The following is a 23,431-nucleotide window of genomic DNA, read 5'->3' on the forward strand; positions in this document are numbered from 1 at the left end:
CAAATTATTTCAGAATTTTAGAGCTGCAAAAGGACCCTAGCGATCCTCCGGTCGAACTCCTACCCAACTGTGTAACTGAGGTAACTGAGACCTTCAGAGATTAAACAACTCGCCTCAGGTCTTTGGCTATATTAGCAAGGCCAGAACTCCAGTCTTCTGCCTCTTTGCATACTTCACATATTTGGGATAAGCTCTTGAAAGAATTAGCTTAAACTTATTTTAGCTAGAAACAAACTCTGGATATCTCCTATGCTTCACTCATCTTTTAAAAATTACATATCACAAAAACAATGTTAACCTTTGACTTAAAATATCATACCAACAAACTTGTGATATATTGAAATCATTTTATTACTATAAAGCAATGGAATAAATCCTTTAACAGGACTATTGTTTCACTATCATGGAAATCATGCCTGACTCAAATTATGTGTGGATTGCTTTCACTTCCACATATATAAAAACATTTCTATTTCACTGATCGATAGAACAGCACACAACTATGCACCTCTTCTTTATGGTTTAAATGCACGTAAATGCACTCACATACACTGGATTTTTCATACCACCCAAGAACTCCATAATATATGAACAACTTTTCAGTACACTATTTCTGCCCTACCATTTTTTTCTTTTAATGGAAAAAAATACTGTGGTACAAAAAGACCTTTTTACAAGATCTTTTCTGGAGAAATGTTTGAGAATACAGTTATAGTTCTATAATGACTGTAATCAAGAACATCCTACAAGGACATGAGGGTAGACTCACTCTCCTGGAGAGTTTCTGATCTTATTAAGAATATTATAATGACTGGGGAGAGGGGGAAATATTACAAAGAATTCTAGCAGAAGACTCTCTTATGGAGCTATTTTTAAACACATTTCAATCCTATAATGGCTATAGTGAAGATGACATGATAGTTGAATCATTCTGCTGAAAAAGTTTGTGTCTATAAAGACACTCATAATTTAACGTAACTAAATGTCATACTTTATGTTCTGTGAAAATAAGAGGCCATGAGAGCAGAAAAATGTAGAACTGTAACAAAGTACAAGGAAACACTCTTGAAGAATAAACACTTAACACATAATTTTAAATGGTATCTAATAATTTTTCATGTCAACTCTTTTAACTAAACATATAAAATTTTTAAATGGCAAATAATAAATCATGTCTAATCTTTTAACAAAATCCACAAAAAGATTATAAAAATTAAACAACAATAAATGTCTTGTGTAAAGTTTTAAAGGAAAGCTTCAATATCATTCTGTCTAATCAAATACTCCAGGAATTTTAGTTACTGCTCAGGAGCAGTTGATACATTTCTAAGACAATTCAGTTATGAAAATAATGTCACAATTAAGGTTTGGCGTGGTAGCATTCTAGCAATCTTTAGTCATCCACAAATGTTAACCGTCCAGGCCCTTCATTCTTCATCCATCTCCTGTATCTTTTCCATCTGGGGTCATTTGCCAATTTTTTCTTTAGTTCTTCCTCTTGCTCTTGTTTGTAGGCCTATAAATATAAACAATACTAACTGATTTTATATCCAAAGAGGAACATTTGTCATATTTACATATTTACATTCCTCAAATGTAACTTTAGGTAAAAGTTTCCAATGAATGTATTGGTTTGTCTTCTGAAGATCATTCATTTAAAAATACCAAGCAATTACAATTAAGTACTTCAACAGTCCATGTTAAATTAAAAAGAGTGACTTGTACAGTAACTAGCAATTTTTTGTCAGTGAATTCCATACCCTAGGAATACATTCCTTTCCTCACTGAATCATATTTAAACTGAATTTAAAGAGCTTAAACATTTCCTCTGTATACTAATGTCCAATATCAATATAAGAATCAAAACTTTATTTTTTTAATGTGGAACCCTGTAATTTTAACTGATGACTTTCAGTATTTGTTGAACCTAATCAAGGAACAAATTGATCTTACATATACTTTTGACTCCAAGCTGAACTTCAGATCTACTTTTATCTTCGAAGATCAATTAATGGTTGTCGAAATTATCTTTTGATTTAAGTTTCTAAAGAAGGTTAAATAAACCACACAGGTTAAGAACAAACAGTATTTATAGTTCCTAACTTTTAGGGGGTGTGTTAACTAAATGGAAAAGTCTTCATAGCCACATTAAATTTTAGAAAGAACTGATTTCATCTCCAAATATTAGGATGTAATGACTACAATACAATAGCCTTTTATTAGTACTCTACGAAAGACACAGCTCTGTGGATAGTGCTACTTAACCTACTTCAACAAGAAAAATTTTCAAATAGTGTGGGAACTACACAATTTGTTACCTCCCATTTTTATGCTATTGGTAAGTAGGCTGAATATATCTCCTTGCCAAAACATTCTGGCAGTTCATCATAAGTTACTTAAATGTAATTCAGACTGAAGTTTTTACTTTCAGAAAAATCTTAATTTAGGATATCACATTTAAAAAAAGGAATGGCTATAAAACTTTAAAAAGCTAATATATATCAGATTTTACAAGAAGGTTTCACTGTACTCTATTCTCAGGTTTAACACACTAACCAATTAATTTTACTCAGAACCTAAAACAATATCATTATGATAATGATACTGCTAGACCCTCTCTTTAGCACTATTTCTGGGTAAGTAATCACCTCAAAGTAATTTTTATAGCTGGCAATTGTAGAATACAGCATTTATTAAAATGCCCAAATTTTAGAGGTATTCCTGTAAATAAATTAAACTTAAAAGTAAATTAAATGCAACTTTTCATGCATATGCTAATTATTAAGCAGAAGTTATTTTTAAATGAATAATTATCTCAACGAAATTTCTATCACTTGTTCTCTCTCCCTTTTTAAAAAATTTCGGTAGATAGGTTCACATCCATATGACTCAAGGCAATCTGGTGAGGACCAAAGTTTAATTAGTGCAATTAATGGTAAGTGTAGAATCCTTGCAGAAATATATATCCCCATCCCACTGCAGTTTAACACAACAAATTAAACCATTAACTTTCTTCAGATTCAGTCAGTGTATCTGAAGTTCATCTTTTAAAAAAACAAAATACAGATTAAAAATCTATTGTCTCACTACCAAATAAAATAAAAATAAAAGTAGTCTTTATTCATCATTTAATTTTTGGATTTAAAAAATGTAAACACCCTTCTTTGATCCCTATTATAGATCTAGTTTTAACTTGGCAAGGAAGATGAAACTCAAATCACAGCAGTGGCCACTCACCTCATAGTTCTCCTTTATCCAGAGCTCCCGTTTAAGAAATGTTTCTTTCTGATGATCTTCTAGACTATCAAACTGAGACTTTGACATTTTCATAGATTTACGTATGATATACAGTCTTTCTTCCTCCCCATATTCTTTGCCTTTGATATTAAAATTATAGACCCATCGGCAATACCAGACTATATATGAGCACAGATGAAAAGGAGCTAAAATAATTTGAAAAAGGAGAAGATCACGAATTTGGGGTTTCTGATAGCCTCCTTTTATATCAATTTTACTTTTTATAATGTTCTTTATGATGTTCTCCTCCTCATCACGAATTTCCTCTTTGGATTTTTTGTTTCTGCCTTTTTCTTTGGCTTTTTTGAGCAATCCCTGTTGCTTGGCAATTTCCATAGCTTGGATACGGTATTTGGGTACTGTGGCCAGGTAGCTGATTGCCTTATTGTAGCCATTCCACCAGCTGAAAAACTGGAACATTTAATAAAGAAAAATGGATCAGTTTTATTACCAAAATCCATCTAAAATAAAGCAATAGTAAAGTCTTGGTGAACACCATCACTCAAAAAACCCATTCTGATTAACTAAAAAGCTGTACAAGATACAGCTAAACAATGCCCAGGTATGTCCTAGAATGGGCTCTCAAGGCTGGGTGGGTAAGGTAAGCCCCGAGCCCAGCCAAAAGTCATTGATTCAGACAGGCGATACCCAAGTTCAAAGGATGGATCAATGAGATTATCCCTGTGATATCACATCTTTACCATCTGGCTTTTCCCTGGATCACTAATAAGAAATCTCTATTTTTTCAAGATTGCAAATACTTACCAGAGGAAGAATTAAATGGCAAAAACTAGCTAGCTGGTGAGGAATTTAAAAACAAAAAACAAAAAACAAAAAAACAAAAACAAAAAATCACAGGGTACAACCTCCCACAACCATATTCATTCCCATCTCTTTCTAAGGCATCTATATACAACACAGTAATGCTCATAATATTCTAAAATTAAAGATTCAAGTATGTTTGAACTCTTTACTTATTTGGGCAGGAAAACATTAACTTACTTCATAAATATATTCAACCACAAAGGATTTCATTAAGTGTCAGAAAAGCCCTGCTCCTCATACAGTCCCTCCACACATTTCTGTTGCTATCTTACTGAATGAATACAGCAGTTACACAAAAATATCCTCAAATATTATAGCAGAAATCTATTAGGAACAGTAAGAAAAAAAAGTTAGTAGGGTATTACATTATCTAAAACAGAAAATTGAAATTATTTCTCTACCCTTTGAAAGGGCAATACTTCTATAAAATCTGACGTATTTAAAATATATAACCTTAGTTTTCAATAGGAATTTTTACCATATAAATTGAACATCATTCCTGGGAATTAAACTGGAGAAGTAATTTTCAAACTAGCAAATTGCTTCATTCTAGTCATCTGACTTGTTCTTTTCCTCTGAAGAAGTACACGGTAGGCATGGTTAGTTTGAGAATAATAGTAAGGAAAACTGATTTCAGGCTGAAGTTAAATTTTTGTGGTATTTCAAAAGCAGTAACAAATTACTGTAACTCTTTTAACCTATGTCAACGGTTCTAAACGTCCTTAGGGCCAGGTGGAGATGTGTGGAGCTTCACTGGTGGTCACAACAATGGGGAGTGCTACTGGCATTAGGTGGATGGGACCCAGGATGCTAAGAAATCTGCAATGCACAGGGCAGTGCCACACTTGGAAGAATTTTCCTGTCCTGAAAACCCAACCTCTCCTACTGAGAAATATTCAAATTATTCTTACACTCGAAACTTTTTTAAAAAGTTTGTTTACACACACTCCATATCCATCAAATATGTATTCCCTCTTCCCTATCCCCTATACCCTGGCAACCTCTAATCTACTTTCTGTCCCTGCAAATTTGCTATTTCTAGATATCTCTTATAAGTGACATCAAGCAATAATCGTCCTTATGTGTCTTATTTCATGAGTATAACGTTTTCAAGGTTCTTCCATGTTGCAGCATGTCTCAGAACTTCATTTCTTGTGGCCAAATAATATTCTATTATGTGTATGTATCACATTTTGTTTATCCATTCATTAGCTGATGGACACTTAAGATTGCTTCCACCTCTTGGCTATTGCGGATAATGCTGCTATGTACATTGGTATGCAAGTTCCTGTTTAAGACCCTGTTTCGACTTTCTTTGGGTATATACCTAAAAGTGGAATTGCCAGGTCACATGGTAATTTTATATTTAACTTTTTGAGGAACCACCATATTGCCTTCCTCAGTGTCTGCACCAATTTACATTCCCATGCACTTGGAATTTAAAAGGTCCTGTGCTATCTAAATACAGAACCACTAGCCATATATGGTATTTAAACTTAAATTAATTTAATTTAAATAAACTTTAAAGTCTAGTTTCTCAGTCCACTAGCCACATTTCAAAAGAAAAGCCACATGTGGCAAGTGGCTACCATATTGAACAGCACACTTCTACCATCACAGAAAGTTCTATTGGGCAGCATTGGCAGACTCCTAGGAGGTAACTTCTGGCTGTCTTGCTGTCCCCTGAACTGATGGTTTCATCCTCTCCCTACTTTCTCTACAAAACTTGATTTATTCATCTCACGACTGCTTTGGATTAGATTTTCTCACTGATTTAGAGTACATTTAAACTATGGTCGATCTATCTCTGTCTCTTTCCCTTTTACTTCCTCAGAGCCTTGCCCATAGAAAGTATTCAATATACGCTTTTTAATAAAATAGTTATTCACCGTCTGGGTGAGCTCTCCTGCTAGCAGAATCTTACAAACAAGAAAACTACACCTAAGTGTTCCTTACAAGGATTTGTTCAATAAATACTTATTGAACATATTCTAAGTGCAGGCACTGGGCCCAAGGTGGTGATACAGCAACAACAGAGGGGAAAAGAAGTTTTAAAAAAAAAGGTATATAATTACAGATTGTGGTAAGTTTTATGAAAGAAAAAGAACAAAAGGGAGGACTTTTAAAGTGAACAGCAAAGGAAGGCTACACTGAGGAACTGACTTTAATCTGAGATTAAAGCATAAATAAGCAGCCAGCAAGGCAAAGAGTGAGTGGGAAGAATATTCCAGGCAGAAGACACTGCAAGTGGAGTGGCTCTGAGTAGGTGAAAGCCTGGTGTCTCGGGAACAGGAAATGTGGCCACTGTGCTGGATATGCTCAGTGAGTACACTCCATCCTCAGGAACAGTTCAAGAGGAAAGTGGAGAGACAGGTAGGGGCCAGATCATACAGGTCTGAGTAGGCCATGTTCAAGGAGTTCAGATTTTTCCCAAGTTTAATAGGAAATCACTGAAAGGTTCTACAAAGGTAAATGGATCCTGATGACATTCACACTGGCTGTTATGTGGAATACACTCTAGAGGGGGGAATGTGAAGTGCCGAGCCTTCTCTGTTCTGTTTTCAGTTACATAATAACATTCACCATCAATTCTGTCCATTTCCCACCTACAAAGATTCCAATATTATCCCTTGTTTAAATAAATGAACTAATCTCAATAGGTAGCAAAATTTTACAAAAAGGTACTTCTAATTCAGTTTTAATGACTAGCATTAACAATGTACACTCATGCACATACGCACAGATACATACCTGAAACACTGAAATAGCGCACACACTGACCAAAATCACAACCCTCACATCCACTTTCGGGGCTAAGCGCCTGCTATAGTAGTGATAGAAATGACTGTAGTACTCTTCTGGGTGATCCAGCATGTAGTCATAATCTTTTCGTGTTTCTTCATCCTGTAAAATACGGAAATACCCAATTTCATAGGACATTTCAGAAAATGGCCCTGGTTTAGAATCTGTTAGTTAAATCTAGAAGTTTATAATTAGATCTGAGTAAACTGAAAGAAAATAAATCAAAATTTTCTTATCACTCTTGAAAGACACATATAGACTTGCTCCCAGAACTTTAACACTGATACCTACACTCAGTAATTGTTGATATAAAAAAATGTTTCTGTTGCATATGTTCGCCTTGTGAAGAACATTTTTCAGTTGATAGCAATGATTAAAACAGCAAAAAAGTAGATGAAGCCACTCTGTGTCTACAAAACTGAATTATGCTCATCTCAAAGAATCACTGAGGGAACCAATGTGGTATAATGAAAAGATCAGTGCTCAAGTCTAAACACTGATTTGCTAGCTTTGTGACCGTGGGCAAAATTTTTAGCCTGAGCCTCATTTTTCTTCATTTGTAAAATAGAGATAATAATGCATGCTTTTCTAATTTTACATGGCTGTTTTGGAAATCAAATGACATATTATAAATTATACAAATATTACAAATATGTAGTATTTACTGTTTATAATACATTGTCACAGCTCAGTTCATATGTAAGGTAACACACAGATCTTTCCTTACTCATACAAACAAGATGGAAGAATTATAGCATTCTGAAATGCTACTCTGAAATGTTCACAAACAAAACCTTTCTTAAAACCTTCTCTAATTCTAATCAACCTCTAACAGGGATAAATGTCATTCTCTTTAGAAGAGTGCAATGGAAACCATTACAAAAACAAAAATCTTTTTTAACTTACAGCGTTTCCTTTTAAAATGAACTATTCAACATTCATAAAGTTGCAGATTGTAGCTAAAGGAATTTCAAGATCTATACCTAGAGTCTGGCCTTGCTGCTACAGACAGAGGCTCTGGGGTCTTTTCAGGGCCTCCTTCTGAGTCCTCCAATATGTAGTTTCTTAGATTTAAAATAAAAAGCTTGCAAATGACAAAATCTCCCCTCTAGCCATTAAAAACATTACATATTTTCTATTAAGAATTTTGAATTTGAGTGAAAGCATTCTCAGCAAATCCTCCTATGTTCATTACACTCAATTTTTTTTTCTCTGACTAGTATCTGATGCTAGGTAGACTAGTTCTCAAATAATTAATTATGAATATAAAGTCTATTCCATTGCACTATCTGCCTTGAGTCCATTTCATGTGAGAATTGCCTGTTACATAAGGAGGGCTGAGCTCAGGCTGATATTCTTTTTAAATTCACTCCTTTTATGTTCTCTTCTGTCAGAAGGATTTTCTTGTGGCAGTTACCCCATGCCTCAACTGTCAAATCTATTATTTCTTCTTTAAGCCATCAGTGTATTCCTGAGCTTCTAACCAAGACAGAATAAACTTTACAGTGGTCACAGAGAAAGTCCTGACAACTAAAATCCACACTCCTGATGTATCTTGTTTTGAGTATATTAAAGTATTCTTTGAGAATCTGTCCACCCACACCCATTTTTTGCTTTCTGGTGTAATTTTACAGAAATGCTCTGTTTTGGGCCTTAAGTCCTTGACTTTTGACTCAGCCTCCCAATCTTAGCAAATGTCTCTTTAAATGATTTTCTTTAAATACAAGTCTTCTCCATGTTCCAACTAGATTATGTGTAGTTTTGAAACAATATGCCACAGTGAGATCAGATACCTACAATCCTCTAGTATCATCATTAATGCAAGCCCCTTGCCCCGCCTAGCTGTACTCCTGATTGAAGTACACAGCCAGATCCATGAACGTCACTGAAATCTGGTATACAGATAACATGCTTCCCATAACTGTCCTTTCTTCCTAGTTCTTATCTTAGTGAAGGTCACATGCCACAGAATGCAGATATCCCCAGTCAAGCATTTCACCCCCATCTTCCCCCAGGGTCACCATCTTCCCACTGGTCCCTAGATTTGTGACTTCATCAAGTCCTGAGCTCCGCTCCTCTAACAGGATGGTCAAGTAATGCTCCAGCACCAGCAGCTCCAAAATCTATACCTTGTTTCTGGTCTCTCTTCTCCAAACAGAGCCTCTGGGGTCTCTTCAGGGCCTACCTATGACTCCTCAAACTACCTAATTCCCACAAAGGTTTCAGGTTCAAGTCTGACTTTTCTTAGAATGTTTTCCTTTTCTTTGGAGTCAATCATAAATCTATGCCCTCATTTCAGTCGTGATTAAGAGACTGGAAGGTTGGCCACCTCCTTGTTATAGCAGCATTTATTCAAGCCAGAATCTGCACTATAGGGTTTATAGCTTTCTTTCCAAAATGAGGAAAACAATCTTTACCTGAGGCATTTCATAAAACTCTTTACAAAGTGTTCACAGTTGGCACAAACTGGTCAGAGTTAGGAAGTCTCAAGAGCCTAAGTCAAAATCCTATTCTTTAATAATCTAAAAAACTTCAAATCAGCCTAGAAAGAGTATGAGGATATCAGGAATACTAGCAAAGAAGACAGAATTAGAAGGATCATCTTTCTTTCTGGGACTCAATTAAAAAGATACATGCACATTCTGATTTGAACACCATTTATTTATTTTTTCTCCCACTTATCTTGGAACCAACATAGCCCAACAATTTTTGTTTGTTTGTTTTTTATCTTCAATGCTCCCCACTGCCAATTAGGTAAGTTAAAATTTCCTTGGCATGTGACAAGAACTCCACAACTGACCCAAACCTATCTAACTAGCAACATCCCTTACCACTCTCCCCTCTTTTGCCCATATCAAACATTCAGATTCCAACTTTTGCTATGTGGTATGTTCTCCTAGTACAGCATGCTCTTTCATACCTATGTCTTTGAACATATAATTCTAACTCAAGTGTCCATCCCTTTCTTTCCAACCTCATGTGCTCCTATATATTAATCCTTTAGAACACAACATAGCTACCTCAGGCAGAGTTAGACCACTCTTATTATGGGTTCCAATTATATTTAGTACCTATTTATTATAGCACTTATCACATTGTAATCATCAGCTTTTTCTTTTCCTTGAATGAGAACTTTTAGAAGGTAAGTAGGGTGACTCATTAATCTCTGTATATCCAAAGCCTAGCACAGTGCCTGGCATTCAGTAAATGTCATTTCAAAAATGAATGAAATTTTGTAAAAGTTCTTCCTTACTATAAGCATTCCCTTAGCCACACATGTCTCCATCTCACCAGCAAGGTTGAATGGTTAATTATGTCACAAAAACTTTGGCTTTGTGGAAATGATTAGTTGAGTTCACAGCTTATGAAAATATGCTAATGTGGCTAAAATAGCCCAAACCTTAAAACAGTTTAACATCTTACCTTTCAATAAGGTAGTACTTTTTCTTTCAGCAATTTTGTGGATCTTAAGGTCCCAGGGTCAGGAGATTCCAACTTCTTTCCAAAACAAAACCTTTATACTTGTTTCTTCCTCCTCTCTGTCCTGAGCCTTGATAAGCAGGGCAATAAGCTCCTTGTTTCTAATCTCTACAGGAATAAATGGTGCTTCTGCTGGTGTCCACTCCACTCCCAATCCTTTTGTGCATATGCAGGAGGACTGGAACATAACCACCAATATCTAGATCAAAAGTGAACAAGAGGAAACCCGCAAGCAAAGAAAGCACTGAATCCTTCCTTCTCTTATGAAAATGATCATTCCCCTCTTCCCAGAGGCAAAAGTAGATTATGTTCTTGCTCGTGAAAGAGTTAATGAATTGCTTGATCTCTAAATAAACAGAAATTGCAATAATTTGATATTGCAGCCAGGTTTACGTTAAAAATTTCCTTTAGCACAGAGTGGAAAAACCATTTGGGGTAATAAAAGCCAGGAGCCAATAATACATGGAACCTTAATAACATTTTGTTTATTCTTAAAAATATATATTAGCACTACTTCTTAAAAGAAACACATACACAATCCTTAAACAAACAAACAAACAAACAAAAATCCCACAACTCTGTTCCCCTAAAATTTCTTCCAGGCCATTATATCCTACTAAAGAGGAAGGAAATTAATTGCTATCAGTTTCATTTCTTTTCAAGTCCCTGGCCCACCAGTCACTATTGCAGCTATCTTCTCATATTTCATCCCTCCTCATTCTACATATGGTCCCAACTACAATACACTAGTGTACTCACAGCTGCTTTTCTTGCCTCCTCCTATTTCCAGCTATCTCCTGAACATTTCCTAAATGTAACATAAATATCTCAAATTCCATATGCTCAGAAACCAAATTTATGCCGAATACAGAAGAGGATAAAGACAAATGAAATGAGGTCCTGGCCTCAAGAATCCTCCCATCCAGAAGCAACAGCTAGCAAGTAAAGAAAACACAATACAATGTGCCATGGCACAAAAGACTGACTAACTCTGTCTGGGACCACTAGCAATGGAATTCAGAAAAGAGATTAAATGACAGCTAGATCTTGAAAAACAAGTAAGATATGGTGAAACTTGTCCCAGGCAAAGGGAGCAAGTGTTAAGGTACAGAAGCATCAAAGCATATAATGGGTTCAGTGAAGCTTGCGTATTGGGGAAATTTAGGAAGAGAGGAATATAAATGTGGCTAGGAAGGTACTTTGGTGAAGTAGAGTTTCTTATATGCCATGCTAAGGAGTTTAGGTATATTGTCTATGCTATTCAATAAAGAAATGCTTTAAAGTATGATAATAATAGCACTGAGTAGAAATATCTTTTTGAAAGACAACTCTGATAGTCCGGTGAAGAATGGAAGGAGGGAGAGACAGATTTCAGAGAAGAGTAAGTAGAATAAATAGGATATGATGATTAAAAGGGCATAAGAAATCAAGGAGCTGCTGGGCATGATACAGAAGTTTCTAATTATAGTTACTGTGTGGACCATGTTCACTAAGATGAAGAGATGAAGAGACAAAGAGTAAGAGACAGCAAGTTTGGAGAAGATGCAGGGAGAAACTGTGGAAGATTCTGAAAAGAGGGAAAAAACAATTACTGGATATCCTTTCAATGGAATGCTGGAGTCTCCAGGGATTACCTATTACTGTAAGGAGGGGTAGGGTGCACCTTTATTCCTATGTGACAAATCTATTTTAACTCTGTAGAGACAGAAGTAACTTTTAGAAAACTGATAGCAATGCAAATAATTCCTGTTCACAGAAAGGTAAAATACATCTGGTGTAATGCAGCTGCTTATTGCTCTGTGGATACTGGCCAGTTTTACATCCATTTCAAGGTTCTTTATCTGACTATAAATGCACAGCACTTTGTTCTCTTTTGAATCAGTTTTAATATCTTACTGGTTCCCTCATTAATTCATGAGTTAAATAAAATCTGACACGTGTTCATTTTATATCTATATCAGAGTCATGATCACGTCCACTTTTAAAGTTTATTCTTTAACAAAGATAACAAGATTGATTTCAGACTTGTTTAATTTAGGGTACCTTTACTACAGTTTGAAAATGATTGAAAGCAGTTGAAAATATGAGCTTGGAAACATGCAGGTTTTAGAGCTGTCAGCTTAAGTTTCAACACAGTGGTTAAAGTCAAGGATGTTGTTGAGTTTCATTAAGGAGAACTTGGAAATAAAAAAGAGAAGAGTACATACAGGCAGAACTCTAAGGAAAAGCAATCTCTGGGATGTAGACAAGGAAAATATGAATATAAAGACTGAAAAGAAATAGCTAGAGAGATAAGAGAAACAGGAGAAGTACATCAAGTAAGTCAAGGAAGGATAGCTTAAAGAACTAAATGGTCAGCACCAGCAAATACCAAAGGGTTGCAGTAGGAAGAACAAATGAAGAGCAGCCATTGGAACTGGTAATTAATGTGTCACTGTTCACCTTAGTAAGAACAGGTCCACTACAACAGCTGATGAACATGTCAGCGCTTACAGTAGCTTGAATTAAAAGGAGATGAGGAAATAGAGAGTGAATCGTGAAGAAAGAAGAAAAACGTGACAGTAGCCTTAAAAAAAGCAACATTAGGCAAACGGGAAATGAACCAAGAGATTCTGAAGTTACAAAAGAGGCAGCTGAGGAAATAAAATCCTGAGTTCAGTCAAGAATACATTCCTGCCTTCCCCAATGTGTCCTCAATATTGTTCCCAGAGTTTTCTTTCTGAAACAAACATTAGATCATGTTATTTCTCCCCTTAAAAACCTCCAGTAACTATTCAAATTCCTGAGCACAGCTTAACAGTACCTTCATCATGTGATCCCAAACTATGGTACAGTCTCCTGAAACATTCAGGCTTCTAACCTAGAAATAGCAAAGTCCATAAAGTCCATGAAAAATGCAATAAGGGTTGTTGTGCTGTTATCAATAGCTCAAAACATTCCATTTACCCATGAGAAATCCACCCAATCTAAACTCAAATGTCAACAGTTCAGTTTCTGGCTAGAATTATATCAACTCAGTAGTTTGTGTGTTAATCAAGAGCCCTGATTGGTTGTTGATGACATCATGTGTCAGACAGTAACAGCACCAGAATTAAACACATCTGGTGTATAATCAGCCATAGCCATTAGTGGTGTAACAGCCGAAATTAAGGCACGAGTAAAGAATAAACAACACTCACAACAGAAATAGCAAATGTGGCACATACACTACCACAACCTGCTTCTGGGCCTATGGGAAAAAATCATTATCTAACATGCCACTCTTCCACTAAACCCAGAAAGAGCCTCAAAATCCTTAGGAGGGTTCCAGGTAGTCATGACAGTCAGAGCTGGCATGTGAAATGACAACCATTTGCCAACCTTGGTCTATAAGCTTATTTAATTTGGCTGTTTATAAGCATCATAACTGTCATAGAAAGGTATATCATTTTATGATATTTTTATGAATACCCAATTATCATAAACAACCGATTAAAATTTGGATATTGGAAAAGAAAAACAGTAATATTAATAAGTATAGTTAGGTTTATTTCTCTCCAAAATAAAGAGCAATATGATAAAAGTGACCCTTGGCGGAGAAAATACTGACTCTCTACTAAACCTTACCAAACTACCCCTTGTTTCTGGAATAAGCCTTGCTCATTCATGCCTCCACGTCTTCCCTCTACCAGAAATGTCCTTTCAACATCAACCTGGTGACTCTGTTCTAGATCCAGCTCAAAGAGTATATCCTTCTCCAGCCTCCCAAGATGAAATAATTGCTTCCTTTTAGTGCTGCAGTTCACATGTACTTTTATTATATAACTTAAATAACTAAACAATAAGCATCTGTCTCCCTTGTTATATTAAGAGCTTAAAGCCAGGAACTGTACCTTTTTCACTGTTATGGTTTCCTCCCCCAGCACCTATGTCAGTACCAGATAGAGGAAGAACTGAGTGAGAAAACAGAATATTTTAAGCAATAAGTAAGGAATGAACAATAAACAGTAACATAATATGGCATCAGATTCTCAATTCCTTCTTAGCCACATTCTCCTTAAGTGTTAAAGTGCTGCCACATCCATCAGACTGATAAAAAGAAACTGAAGTGTTCTTTTGACACTTCTCTTCCAAGACCAGGCTGGAGAGAAAAAGGTCGCTCTAATCCATTCAACTTATTGGACAACCTTCGTGCCAATAAAATTTCCAAGATTTTTTCTACGCCTTTCTTTCATGATCTTGCGAAATGTAGTCAAATTCCACTACTTTCCATTTTTTTTACCAAAGTTCTTCTAAATGCACCCTCTCTACTTATTTCCTCACTTGCTTATTTCTATGCCATTTCTCACATTTCATGTGTTTCATTCAATTCTTATCTACATTCAAAAAGGATTAATTTTTCTCACTTAAAAAACTCTCAGAACATACTTTCTCCTCAAAGGTAGAAGAGCAAATTTTCTCATGTAAGAGGAACTTTTCATTCATACCCATCCAGTCTACTTTAGCTGCACCACTCTTCAAGACCACAGTTTCTTTCGGGTGAGGTAGCCACAACAAGACTTCATAGAAGGATGTCAAATCGCCAGAAATCCACTTTCAATTTCCATTCTATCTGAATTTGTTTCCAGATAAGAGTTTTCATTTAACAAACATTCAATATCTGACATGCCAGACACTGTGCTAGGTACTAAGGATATAAATAAATAAATAAATAAATAAATAAATAAATAAATAAATAAATAAATAAATCGGGAGGAGCAGTTTCGTGGCGATAAGTGCAGTGTGATAAGTGCTACATCCACAGAAAAAACACAAGTGGGACTAGATTCTTCCACACCTTGGGATCCAACGTTGACACATCAAGTGAGAGGTCATTTACTTGACTTTTAAAGTTCATGAATTCCCTGAATCCCCAGTACTGAATACACTAAATATTATCGGCTTGTCTTAACTTACATTATAAAGCAAATATAAAGCAGTGTGTGAAATCATAACAGTTTGACGTCCTCCTGAGATCTGGAATTCTAAGTTATTTGGGAATGTGAATAAGCATAACTTGGTGAAAGCATCTAAGCTTTCCTTCCATTATTACCCATCCTTCTTTTTCTGGTTTTCCTCAACCTCTCTGTGCACAGGTAGAATCTTCATTGTTAAAACAGAAATGACCAAGTGTGACAATATCTTATCTTACCAACTGTATTTAAATCACCCATTAGTGTACTTATCTTTTAACCACCACCATTTAAAAAAGTCTCTCTCTCTGTCTCTCAAAGGAGCATTTATTAGACAAGACAATCTCAGTCATAAATCCACTGATGTCTTATGTAAATATAGTTCCCATTTTGGTGACTATTTACTATCAACATTCAGAAATCCTTGATTATTAGAAGTTTGGGTGGAACTCTACTGTCAAGTTATAATGAGGATATAACAAAGCTTCTCAGATCATATACATTAAAAAGTACTAAAACTTGAACAGACCAGTAATAAAAGAAATTGAGGTTAGCAAAAAAAAAAAAAAAAAAAAAAACACAGGGAGAGAATAAGAGAATAAAAGGCTTCTGGATCCGATCCAATGAATTTACAAAGTTACTTCAACTTTCAAGAACAGATGGTTTCTGTTACATTGTTCAAGAGATGGAAGTTATTTATTCATTCCACAAAAAAATATAAAATCAACTCCTCCTCCCTACCCCCACCCCCACATACCAGCAATGGTTCCAAAGGGGAAATAATCCTTTCCAGCAATCTATTTCACTGGCTCTATAGATAAGTACTCTCTTCAAAGGTTTTACTATTAATCTTTATGGTGAAAGACAGTACCACAAAAATAGCAAACAGAAAGAAATGAAAAAACTGTAATGTTTATAATTGTGGTCCATGTCTGCAGTTCCTGCCTCCATGTGATGATTATCTGGAACTCCAGATAGGATCTTGCATCCAGTTTTATTTCAGGTCCACTGGAACTCAGCAACTTTTCCCACTATTCTCTCAGATCTTTCCTTAGCAAAAGCCACCTGGACCTCTATTATACTCACACACCCAATTTCCAGCCTGAAACTATAATCCAAGCAAACAATGGTTACATCTTCCTTGCCTCAAAGGGGTCATTTGGAGGGCTAAGGCCCTCCAAATTGGATCACCTCAATTCATCAGATCTTTCCGTGGCCCAGAAATAATATTCTCTGGCAATTTCCTCACAATTCTCCACTATGACAGAAATAAATCAGACCATCCCGATTGTTTTTAATAATTTCTTCCACACACAGCAAGTCAAAGTTCTTTTCATTATTCCAGGAGAGAGCACTCGCAATGATGCAAAGAGTTCTGGAGGTGCTCCACATGAAGTTGAATCCATGTCCATCTCTGTAACTTTAAACTGGAGGCTTTCATAAGAGCTCAGCTAGATCTGATATTCAAGGGGCCAAACTATCCTGGCAACCTTTCTCTCTCTCACAGATAGTTTCCATTCTCTTGCAGTAATACTGTAGGGGTGGGGATGGGGAGGTACAGAATCCCCCACCTCCTGCATCAGTACAACTCCAACTCTAGCTCCCTGTTCAGAGGCAATTGTAGCCACCACAAACCTTCTGTTGGAGTCAAGAGGAAAAGTGCCTCTAGACGTACTAGCTTTTAGTTGCCCAAAAGTTCTTTTTCTTGAATGAGCAAATTAATTTATCTGGATTTTTATTTGCTGACAAATCGGTGCTAAACTTTAGGGGTAAAAACCTTTGAGGCAACTACACAGACCCAACAGATGAGTCCTACACCTAAAGGCTCTTGAAGAAAATGGCAAAAATATTTAAGAGTCCTGGGGTCATCTCAGCAAGAATTTCTCAATTAGCTTTATTCCTACCCCCTAACCTTGGCACTTGTTTTCAGTGTTCTTACCAACATGTTCACCATTCTCATGCCAAATCTACCCATCTTCAACCCCACAAAACCCGGCAGAAGGCAATTATTGCCAGTGTTTCTGCTGCCCTCTCTTCCCAAAGTTTTCCATATATTCAAGGTTTTCTCATGCACCACTAAGGCCTTTCGCAGCTTCTTTCCACCACCATTTTTCCACACTGCATAAAACACAGGTAGGGGCTTCATATGCTGGGCTGCCCTGGAGAGACTTCTTTCCCATTTTTCTTAGGTTTTCCTCAAAGACCCTAAATAATGGGCAACCTAAGTCTCCTGGCCACAGTTCTTTCTCAGCCCCCACCCACTCATTTAATTGCCAATAAAAGTTACAATGTCACTAATGCTAGTGAGAATTTAGTGAACTAGGCACACTCATTTATGACTCCAAATTATCCAACTGCTCTTGAAGGCAGGAATGAAGAGCCTTTAACTCCTTTACTCAGTATTTTCACCTCTGGAAAGCTAATCCATGGCTAAATTACAGTCATCTAATCAAAGTACAGTCATTAAAAGCAGACTATACAGCAACATGGAGAACTTTACCAAAAAAAAAAAAAAAAAGACCAGATAGAATTACTTTACAACTCGAAGTAGTAATATCTCCATTAAATATGACATTTATTATAGTGTCTTATTTTTGCAGCATTGCAAACAACAGCATCAGGCTAAATCTCCCCTTCTCCTTTCCCACAGAACTCAATAAAACTTGTCATAAGCCTAAACACATATTCACAAAATATTTCCTACCAGAAATTTTCAGAGCCTTTCACTACAACTCAGAATTCATCCCCAAATGTTTAGCACAGCATTTATTAAGCACCTACTAAATTACAAATCCTATACAAGGTATTTCTCACATTTATTTAATCCTCATAACCCTGTGCAGAGGACTTATGACCTTAATTTTACATATGAAGAAATACCTACTCTGACATATTAAGTCACCTAACCATGGTCACAAAGGGGTATCAGAGCCAAGAGCCAAACATCCGGCCTTCTGACTCATTCTTTGTTCTTTTCAGTGTTTTTCTAGTTCCTTAAACCCAAGCTGAATATCATAATTAATATTATACCCAGAAACCAAATTTCTGTCATGTGAAATGAGCGCGATATTTGAGACCTTTCCTGTGCTCGTTCTATCACAGATCCTGATAATAATAATCACCCTGCTTTACTATTAACATGCTTTGCATAACAATGACTGTCACAAAAAGAGGAGGAAACATCTTTTCAAGGAAGGCAGTGCGGCAAAATCACTTGTCGATCCCCATCCCCCGGTAGGAGGGGGTATACGGTCCCCCCAGAGCCAGAGCGGGGTTGCCACCCTCGTCAGTGAGCCACGTCGGCACTTTCCTCGGGCTGGGTGGGAAAGGGGCGGCATCCTCGGGAACCCGGCGCCACGCGCTTCCCGCTGCAGGTCCTCGCAGCCCTCCCACACCCCCATGCCTCACCTTGAGAGTCTCGTAAGCGGTCACCACCAGCAAGAAAACCTCCTCGGCGCTCTGAGCCGTCCACCCAGGATCCCCGTCGCCGGGCTCCGGCCGGTAGCGGTCGGGATGGTAGCGCCGAGCCAGCTGGCGGTAGGCCCGCGCGATCTCCGCCTTGCCCGCCGAGCGGCTCACGCCCAGCACCTCGTAGCAGTCGCGCTTGCCGCAATAGAGTCCCTCCACCAGGGCCCCGGCGGGCCGCGCCAGCAGCAGCACCAGCAACAGCGCCAAACAGCGCCGACCGGCAGCCCCGACCTCCCGGGGCGGAGCGAGCGGCTCCACCATCCCGACCTCAGCCGCTGCTCCGCCACCTCAGCAGCCTTCCAGCTCTCCACCGCGTGCAGGGCTTGGCCGCCCGGACCCACCTCCACGTCAGCAGCTTGCGCCTCGGCGCAGGCGCAACGGGCACGGCTACAGCAAACACTTCCTTCACGACCGTTGCTAGGTGAGAAGGACGCCCCAGCCTCCTTGCCGCTTCCGGTGTGTCACTGAAAGTCTTCCTAGACCCAGCAGTCACAGAATTTGTTCTTAGTGGGACCTGAAGGATGTCTCTGTGTCTGAGACGCCTGAACTACAAGACGTTGTTGCCTGGCTTAACCAGTGTATGCAGAGTGCTTTACCCCACAGAATGCCCTTCGCGTGTGATCCTTTTGACGGGCTGCCTTAACCTGCTGACTCTTGTCATCCCATTACCATGTGAACATTTGTGCACATGGTTTTAAAGCGGGGTCTCCAGCCATGAACGCCTTCCTCTCACTAACCCTATGCTGCCTTTTCAAACCAAAGGTGAACTTAGAAATTCTAGGCACTGTCTGTCTGCGAGGGACCCTTCAAGTTCTTGGCCATCTAGTTTAGGGTTTCTCTGCCTCATTATTGTCAGATTCCAGAAAAAAGAATCTAATATATAGAAGGAATTTCTGACCTAGGGACCCCGCAGCTTATCTCATAGAAACTAGGTGCACCATAAACTGAAGGATGAAGGCTGTTCAAGGCTGTTCCAGCCACGGTGGCACCTCAACCCCCAACAGGCAGATGAAGCAAGGTCAGGTATGTCCATAAGATGAACAACCACAAGCATGCAGAAAGGCCTGCTCTTCCTAGATAGATAACACAGCTGCATTTCAAAGAAGAATAGTGCATCAGAACCCTAGCAACCAATCAGCTCAGAAATTGATAGACACTCACCCAATCAAGGCACAGGACACTACCCAGCAGACACCCTTCCCAACGTGGGTTTTTTTCCTTAAAAAATGCGGCTCCCAGGATGGGACTCAGAGCCATTTTCTTTCTTTTCCATTGTCTCCCACCTGCTTTCTTCCTATAATAAATCTTAAATTTTATACTTAAACTTTGACTCGCTGCATTGTGTAAATTCTTGAATGACTCCGAACCTGACATCTGGTGCCAAAACCCAGGACAGAGGTTTGACTGAGGCTTGAGTCTCCGGCCCCTTGAGGGGCAACGGGACAGCCTCTCGGTCAACCCCATTTGGAGGGCCGACTGAGGTTTGGGTTTCCCGGCCCCTCAGGGCAACGGGGCAGCCTTTCAGTCAACTCCATTCCCCAAATTACCTAGTTGTTCAAACTTCATACATTCAGCGGCTTGAGTCCATCAACTCAAACCACCTTGACGTGATGCCGGCTTAACCTTACGGCTCTCAAATATCTACAACTAATTCAGCCCTAGGTAAGTGACATCTTTCTGCCCAGATCCTCCCCTCGAGACTTTTGTTCGGTGTCCCATGGACACCCTGGCCTGCCCCAGTGTGGCACCTTGGCCTGCTTTAACGCAGCTCCCGGCTTCATAAGCCTAAGAAAACCTGAGCGCTCAGTCAAAACTCTCCGATGCTCTGGGAGCATCTTTCCCTGTTGCAGCAGTCAGAGTAATTTGGGGGATGCCTTGAGTGAAATACTGCATGCAATTTCCTGAACCCCAATGAGAAACCGGGGATGCCTGCTTTGTTGTTGCGAGAGGTCATGCAGATCTGGGCTGTTAGTCTCACTTGAGCAACATTTTGGGTGGCCTCTATAAGCCTCTAAAGGAGCAGGGGGACCATGAGCCTCTCACGGGCGATCTCCGTAAGCCTCTGATGAGCAAAGTTCCCTTACAAGCCACAAGCCTCTCAAATTTCTTAAATAATCATGGGTAATATACAGTCACTTTTCAGTGACTCCAAAACTGAATTTCCTCCTAAATCTACCCCCTTCAGATGTTTACTCCGCAATCTCAATAAACTACAATTAGAAGGGGAGATAAAACCAAAAAAACTTATTCATTTCTATAATACAATTTGGCCGCAGTATCCTTTAGAACAACAAAAGCGTTGGCCAGAAAATGGCACTTTTGATTGCCAAATTCTCACTGAACTTGATAATTTTATTCGGCACAATGGCAAATGGCCTGAAGCTCCTTATTCCCAAGCTTTCTGGACTCTCCGGTCCCGGCCATCTCTGTGCCACTCTGTTGCCTCTCATCAAATCCTCCTCCTTCATGAAAAACCTTCTAAGTCCTCTGCCCCCCTCCAAAAAAATCATAACACCCTCTAATCTTGAAGAGCCTTTAAATAATTTCTATTCTTTTGACCCTGCAGACCATCCCCCTCCCAACTAAACTCCACTTCCCCATTCTTCTCCAACTCCTTCAGCTCCCCCTCCCTCATTCTCAACCTCTTCCCTTCCCAGCACAACCTCCATCCCCCATAAGTGCTCCCCAACCTCAGAAACTCCCCCTTCTGATTCCTCTCCAACCTCTTCCACTTCCCTTCTCCCTTCTTCTTCTCCTAAACCTATCCCTGACCCTGATAAGTCCTCTCCACCCTACCATCCACCTTTTGTCCCCCTGTCCCAGATTCTACTCAAACTCCCCAACCCTCTTCACCTCCTTTCACTCGATCCCATGGTCCAGCGCCTATAATAGACCCCCCAACGAAGGGTCTGTTTCCCTTACAAGAAGTAGCAGGATGCAAGAGCATAATAAAAGTTCATGTTCCCTTCTCCCTTTCAGACTTAAGCCAAATTGAAAAACAGCTCGGGTCTTTCTCAACCAATCCAGCCAAATTTACAAAAGAATTTAAATATTTAACCCAATCCTATGACTTAATTTACCCAGATGTTTATATTGTTATAACGTACACCACAGTTCCTGAAGAAAAAGATCATATTTGGGCTGCAGCTACAGTGCACGCAGATAGACTTTTTGCAGAGAACCCTGTTTCTCTCCACAGCATGCAGGGAACAAATGCCATCCCCACAGCAGACCCAAATTTGAACTACCAAGACCAGTCCCCCAACAAAAAGAAAATGCAACATTTCCTTACTTGCATTATTGAAGGAATGAGAAAGGCAGGTTTTAAAGCTGTTAACTATGATAAAATTTCTGAAATTACTCGAGAGGCTAATGAAAATCCTGCTGCCTTTTTAAACTGCCTCAACGAAGCTATCCTAAAATATACCAACATTGATCCTTCCACAAGAGAAGGAGCCCTTTTTCTCCATACCCATTTTATTACCCAGTCAGCCCCAGATATTCGTAAAAAACTTCAAAAAATAGAACAAGGCCCTCAAGCACCCCAGCAGGAACTCATGAAAACAGCCTTTAAGGTATATAAATATAGGCAAGAAGGAAAAGAAAAACAAAAAGGAAGAGAGAAAGTAGAAAGGGAGGCAGCTCGAGAAAACGTCAGACAGGAAAGAGATGATGCCCATTACTTGCTCCTTGCCAATGCCTTAAGGCAGCCCAGGTTAAACTGTGATAGTAAAAATTTAGAGGGCGAAAAAGTGCCTCTCCACCCATGCTTTTGTTGCAGTAAAACAGGCCACTGGGCCAAACAACGCACTCAGCAAATAATTCTGCATCCATGAGGCCCACCGCCAGGCCCTTGCACACGGTGCCACCAAACAGGACACTGGAAAGCCGACTGTCCCATGGCCTCTTACCGGGGGTTTGGGTGGCCAGCTCTTCCTAAACAGGTGCCACCAGTTCCAGAACAGAGTAATCTCCTTGGACTAGCTGCAGACGACTGACGGGGCCTGGGCTCCAGCACTGCCCCGATGATGATCATCACTGCCACGGAACCCAGGGTAACCTTAAAGGTGGCAGGTAAGCCCATTTCCTTTGTTTTAGACACGGGCACAACACACTCAGTCCTGCCTGAGCACTTGGGCAGCTCATTCCCTCCTCTATTTCAGTTGTAGATGTTACAGGCCAATGCTCAGTCCCCCTTAAAACGTTACCCTTAGCCTGCAGCATAGAAAATTATAACTTCTCTCATAGCTTCCTAATAATTCCTAGTTGTCCCACACCTTTATTAGGGTGAGATATTCTAAAAAAACTTAAAGCAACTATTCAACTATCAGAAATAAAGTATGTTGATAAATTGCCTCAAGCCATCCTGCTCCTATCAGTGGGAGAAACACTGTCTTCCCCTGAGGAAACAGTTCTGCCATCATGGCTAGAAAAGGCTAATCCTCAAGTTGGGACACTTCCACCCCCTCTATCGCTAAGCATCATGATCCTATTCAAGTTTCTCTTAAGGAACCCGGAAAGTATCCAAATAAACCACAAAATCTTCTCACCCCCCAAGCCCTTATGGGCCTAAAACCCATAACTGAAAGACTGTTAACCTCCAGGCTCCTTAGAGAAGCCACCTCCCC

The 23,431-nt window shown here is 38.9% G+C and overlaps 1 protein-coding gene across 1 annotated transcript; it reads right to left on the reverse strand.

Annotated features, from left to right (window-relative positions):
* Nucleotides 1-333: 333 nt before the first annotated feature.
* DNAJC25 (DnaJ heat shock protein family (Hsp40) member C25) lies at nt 334-19,142 on the reverse strand. The gene is made up of 4 exons (XM_037797428.1): nt 18,744-19,142; nt 6,874-7,026; nt 3,238-3,708; nt 334-1,516 (listed from the first exon to the last, which is right to left on the reverse strand). Exons 1-4 carry the CDS (start codon nt 19,062-19,064, stop codon nt 1,394-1,396), a joined length of 1,068 nt encoding a protein of 355 aa, XP_037653356.1. The 5' UTR covers nt 19,065-19,142; the 3' UTR covers nt 334-1,393.
* Between the last annotated feature and the right edge of the window lie 4,289 nt (nt 19,143-23,431).

The sequence above is a fragment of the Choloepus didactylus genome, chromosome 10 (genome assembly GCF_015220235.1).
Source record: "Choloepus didactylus isolate mChoDid1 chromosome 10, mChoDid1.pri, whole genome shotgun sequence".
In the NCBI taxonomy this organism is placed as follows: Eukaryota; Metazoa; Chordata; class Mammalia; order Pilosa; family Megalonychidae; genus Choloepus; species Choloepus didactylus.

What these genes read in the sequence shown, in the direction of transcription:
- DNAJC25 (XM_037797428.1), bottom strand. Translation starts at nt 19,064, where the DNA reads ATGGTGGAGCCGCTCGCTCCGCCCCGGGAGGTCGGGGCTGCCGGTCGG. An exon ending in GCGCTATTTCAGTGTTTCAG is followed by an intron (nt 3,709 to 6,873) that starts GTATGTATCTGT and finishes TAAATGTTCCAG; the next exon opens with TTTTTCAGCTGGTGGAATGG. An exon ending in GGATAAAGGAGAACTATGAG is followed by an intron (nt 1,517 to 3,237) that starts GTGAGTGGCCAC and finishes TTATATTTATAG; the next exon opens with GCCTACAAACAAGAGCAAGA.